The sequence below is a fragment of the Bison bison genome, unplaced genomic scaffold (genome assembly GCF_000754665.1).
Source record: "Bison bison bison isolate TAMUID 2011002044 unplaced genomic scaffold, Bison_UMD1.0 scf7180017864080, whole genome shotgun sequence".
Taxonomy (NCBI): domain Eukaryota; kingdom Metazoa; phylum Chordata; class Mammalia; order Artiodactyla; family Bovidae; genus Bison; species Bison bison.
Window position 1 is genome coordinate 4,431,840 of NW_011494652.1, and position 5,071 is coordinate 4,436,910.

The 5,071-nt window shown below is 62.5% G+C and overlaps 1 protein-coding gene across 1 annotated transcript in view; it reads right to left on the reverse strand.

The window, feature by feature from the left end:
* Positions 1-5,071, reverse strand: part of ADRBK1 (adrenergic, beta, receptor kinase 1) — a 13,965-nt gene that overhangs the window by 3,795 nt on the left and 5,099 nt on the right. Inside the window, exons 2-11 of the mRNA XM_010837831.1 lie at positions 3,982-4,058; positions 2,390-2,463; positions 2,158-2,259; positions 1,992-2,066; positions 1,805-1,866; positions 993-1,044; positions 640-731; positions 389-488; positions 227-305; positions 3-133 (exon numbers count right to left, since the gene is read on the reverse strand). Of these exons, the coding sequence (XP_010836133.1) occupies positions 3-133; positions 227-305; positions 389-488; positions 640-731; positions 993-1,044; positions 1,805-1,866; positions 1,992-2,066; positions 2,158-2,259; positions 2,390-2,463; positions 3,982-4,058 (844 nt within the window). The remainder of the gene's footprint in view (positions 1-2; positions 134-226; positions 306-388; positions 489-639; positions 732-992; positions 1,045-1,804; positions 1,867-1,991; positions 2,067-2,157; positions 2,260-2,389; positions 2,464-3,981; positions 4,059-5,071) is intronic.

Below are 5,071 nucleotides of genomic sequence, written 5' to 3' on the forward strand. Positions count from 1 at the left end.
ACCTTCAGGTCCCGGTAGACCACGAAGCGGTTGTGCATGTGCTCCAGGCCCAGGATGATCTCGGCGGCGTAGAAACGCATGTCGGCCTCGGAGAAGACCCCGTGCTGGGACAGGTGGTAGTGCAGGTCCCCGCCTGAGGGAGGCAGCCCGCGGGGGGGGAGGGGCGCTCAGCTCCCACCCCAGCCCCCAGCCCCGAGGTCCACCTGGGGCCAGGCCAGGCACTCACCGTTCATGAGATCCAGGATGAAGCTGAGCTTGTCCGGTGTGTGGAAGGCGTATGACATGCAGACGATGAACGGGCAGTCCTAGGAGGGGGTGGAAGAAGAGGTCAGCGCAGACTGCACTTGGTTCGGAGCCGGGGGCCGAGGTGGGGCGGGCTGCCGCTCACCCCGGTGCTGACGAGCGACAGCATGATGCGCTCATTCAGGGCCAGAGTCTCCCCTTGCTTCATCTTGATGCGCTTCTTGTCCAGACACTTCATGGCGTACCTGTGGGAGAGGGGCTGGTCCCTCAGTCGGTCCACTGGCACCTTCAGTGCAGGCCCAGGGGCGCAGTGGGGTGTGGGCGGTCCTCAGGGCGCCCCCGGGGGCCCTCCTCCCCCTCAGGTGTCCCACCCGAGGCAGTGGACCCGGTGCTCACATCTTGCCCGTGTCGGCCTTCCGGCAGCCGTAGACCTCACCGAAGCCGCCTCGCCCGATGATGCGGTGCACACTGAAGTCGTTCATGGTCAGCTGCGGGGGTGGCAGCCGGGGGGTCACTGCAGGCTGCCCAGGCCCCAACCCGGGAGCAGCAGGGGGTTCCCCCAAGGCCCCTGACCCAGGGCCACCGTCACCCTTCCCAAGTGCCACCCTGCCTGGAACCATCTGCATTGGGGTTCCAGCACCAACCCCACAGCCGCCCCTGGGGGTTGAAGGTAGACTCCCCCCGCCGCCCAGGGGCCCTGGGGAGAAGCAGCAGGGAGAGGGCTCTGCACGCCCACCCAGCCCACTCACGTGGATGTTGAGCTCTACATTCTTCCACTGGCAAAATCGTGTGAATTTATCGCTGCAAGAGAAGAAAGAACCCAAGCTCGTCTGAGCCTTAGAAAGTGAGTGAAATTGATGCTGGGGGCAAGCTGGCCCCACCCACTGCTATTGCCTGGGCTCCCTCCCAAGCCTCAGGGTCCTCTTCCAGGCCTGCCAGGAAGAATGCCAGACCAGGCTGCCCCCACCCCCCTCCCGGCAATGCCAGCACTGTTATCGGTCTTTGGGTTTCTGCTTGGATCAGATAAACTTCAAGGTGAGATCTTCCCATCTGACCCCGACTTCCTGCTACCACATCCACAACTAGGCTCATCTCGTTTCCCTCCTCGCATACATCCAGTGACACACCACTCACTCCCGGTAAAGCCCCTATGCCATGGCCGGGCAGCTGGGACACATCAAGGAACACCTTCCAGGCTGGCCACAGGGGGCAGAGGAGTGGGCAGTGTGTCCTCCTGTGCCCATCCTTACCACCAGCCTGATATTTCTCATCCCCAGTGGGCCCAGCAAGGGGCTAGATATTCCATGGGGGGAAAGACACATGGCTGGTCCCTCGCTCCCTTTAGACACGGGTGGGCTTTGAGGTGCCTAGTGCTGAGAAGGGTGGGGCAGGAGTGGGGGAGTGGCGACATCTTAGGAGTCGCCGCACTGGGGTATAGACAGGTCCAGGTGCCCACACGCTGGGCACTGAAGCAGGCCGGCTGCTCTCCTCCAGGGCATCCGCACCCCTTCTCAGAGCGGCCTCTTCCCACCTTCTGCTCCTGCACGTGCCCCGCTCTCACCTCTCGATGAATTTCTGGAACACGTCTCCTCGGAGGTTCTGGCAAATTTCTTCAATATATGGCTAAGGGAGGGAGTGGGAGGTGGGTGACTGAGCCACAACAGGAGCCGACTAGGCTCCAGGACCTGTGCCACCTGCGGGGGACCCCCGCTGGGCTGGGCGGGAGCAGGGACAAGCCAAGCACACACCTGGAAGAGATCCGGAGGCACCTGCTTCTTCACCAGATGGCCCTGGACGTGCTCGATGGCGCTCTTCGAGAAAGGCTGGGGAAGGAGGGAAAGGCGAGTGACTTCTCCATGGGGCCAGCCCTCCCGTCCCCACGCCCAGGCCGGCACCCGGGCCCCAGGCACTCACATGTGAGCAGGCCAGCAGCTCCTTCATGATGTACGTGTCGAAGATCTCTCGGCTGCAGACCAGGCGCTCCTCCTCTGTCTCCAGCTTCTCGTATTTCTTGATCTAGAGGACAAGATCCCCACAGGTGAGCCCTGGCCCAGCGGGGCACGGGACTGTCTTACAGGTCCAATGAAAGCAGCCCGAGCCCCTCCCTTTCCCCACGTGCAGCAGGGCCAGGCCAGCCCAGCCTCACCTCCTCGTAGAACTCCACCAAGGGCTTGGCCTCCTCCAGGTGCTTCAGGCAGAAGTCTCGGAAAAGCAGGTACCCTGAAAGGAAGTGTTTTGTGTCAGGCTGAGTCATAGCCCCACAGAGGCCGTGCCATCGTGGTGGTGGGTGTGGGCTTGGTGCTTCCTGGGCAGAACTGGCCAAGGAGGTGGCAGAGGTGGTCCCTGCCCCGGATGGAGGCTGGGCAAGGTGGCCTCGGAGGTCACCACCAACCAAAGAGACTCCTGGACCTTATACCCCCCGTCCATCATCAGGCTGGCTCTCACAGCTGCCACTTGAAACAGGTGGACAGGGGCGGCAGGTCCAGTGGGAGAAACCGAGGGAGACCTGTCAGGCAGGTGGTACGTGGCAACCTGAGTAGAACTCAGGGCTCTTCTGCCCAGTGGCAGGTCCTGGGAAGGAAGGCCAGAGGGTGCGAGCAGAGGGCCCCAGAGAGCACAGCCTCTGGGGACAGGAGGGGATGAGACGGGCTGCAGGAAAGGTGGGCAGGAGACCCTGGAGGACTCGGGCCAGGGGCCGGGCCCCAGAGCAGCCCTGCAGGGCCAGCAGAAGGAAGGGTGGTCCCAACTCCCTGTAGCCCGACATGGGTGCCCAGGCTTAGCCGGGTGACTGTGCACACCTCTGGGGGCCCTATCCCCTCTGCCAGAGCTCTCGGCCACGGCTTCTGGTAAGGGCGGATGGGCCTTTTAACAGTGGACCTTGAGGAATGCGAGCCCTCGGCTTCCCAGTGGGTGAGGGGCTTTTCATCGCCACCACCGCACCTGGGCCTGTTGTCCAACAGTCTTGCGCAGTGGGGCTCCAGAATGCTAGCTCTCAGGTGAGGCTCAGAGAGGGGCAGCGATGTGCCCAAGGTCACACAGCCCAGGCAGGGGACCCATGCTGCAGGCTTCCTTGACACACAGACTCCCTAAGCCTGACCTCTGGGCCAGGCCACTCCCATTTCAGAGCCGAGGTCCCTTGTCCCGGAAAGGCCGAGTCAGAGTTATGTGCGGCCCGAGCCTGCTTCCCCGGTCCCCGCCGCCCCCTTCCCCGGGTGCCCACCTCTAAGGCCGGGGCCCTGGAGGAGGCGGCCCAGGGGCCTGCCAGCGCAGGTTGCTCACAAAGAGGGCCATGGGGGCGGGGGCGACCACAGCACGGCAGGCGCCACAGGAAGGGCCCCGCCCCTTCCTGTCAGTTCCACCAACGGCCCCAGCAGCTGTGCCTGCGCCAAGGGGAAGCTGCAACTCTCGAAAACAAAAACCCCAAAGGAGGAACTTCCCTGGCGGCCCTGGAAGACTGCTGGGCCCCCACCCCGCATCAGGGGCCTCCCGGAGCAACAGCCAGGGGCTGGGAGACGCTGGGTCCCGGCCCTGCCACCAGCAGCGGGGCTCGCTTGCTGCCCTGTGCTTCCCCCATGGTGGACGGGAGATCTCTTGGCAGAGAGAGGGGCACACAGCCTGGTCAGCTGGGGTGCCGCACAAAGGCGGCCCCAGGGGCCTCCTGCCCCCACCCCCTGGCCTGGCAGCCGGACCGGGAGGTGGGGCGGACGCTCAGGTTGGCAGAGCCCCCACCATACTCACCCAGCTTCTGGGAGAAGATCTTCTCAAAAGTCACCTCGCCCCGGTCCTCCAGGTACTTCTGCATGACGCTGCGGATGCTGGAAGACAGCGGGGGTGGGGGTGACCCAGAGCCCCCATGGCTCCTGCCAGGCCTGCTGGCCCTGCTCCCCTGGAGGGTGGCTGCTTCCTCCCCCGGAATCCGGAGTGGAGGGCACTGCCGGTGGGTGTCAAGCTCCCTTCCAGGAAGGCAGCCACCCTGTCGGACCTGACAGTGGGTCACACCAGTGGGACCCGAGGGAGCCTGTCTGCCCACCAAAGCTCCGTCTTCCAAAGCTAGGGTGACCAGCAGGTGGCTGCTCGGAAGTCTGGTCCCAGCCCTTCCTTGTGCTGGCTTCAGGGAGTTGGCCGAACCTCAAAAGCCAGGCCTCACCCATCAGCAGATGATGGATCACGAAAATACAGCCCATCCTCACAACGGGATACTGCTTAACCATGAAAACGGAGTGAAAGGCTGGTATACGTGTGCCCCACGGTATGGACCGACCTCAGAGTGTTCCACCAAGTAACAGTCACCAAATCCCACACATTATATGATTCCATTTATACCACAAGTCCAGAAGGGGCAAATCTACAGACAGAAAGTAGATGAGTGAGTGTCAAAAGCTGGAGAAGAAAAGAGGAATAACTTCTAATGGGCCAGGGTTTCTTTATAAGGTGATGGAAATGTTCTGGAGTTAGGCGGTGATGAGGGCTGCACAACACGGTAAATGTACTGAAATCCACTGACTTCAGCACTTCAGCATGATGAATTTTCTGTCACGTAGATTATATTTCAATATTGGGGGGAAAAAAAAAAAAGTCAGGCCTCAGCTCCCTTGTCCCTAATATCTAAAGTAAGACCCCTGGCCCTGAGCTGCCTCCAGGGCAGCGGAGGAGGGGGGCTGCCCCTGTGACCGCGGAAGCCCAGGTTATCACACTCCCCGCCCCCGGTTATCTCACCCCCAACACCGAGCGCTCTGGGAAAGTCACACCTGACCAGGCTTCATGCCTCAGTGGCAGCTTGGTCTCCCCTCCTCTCCTTTTCTGGGCCCCCTGCCGTCCCCCCCAGCCA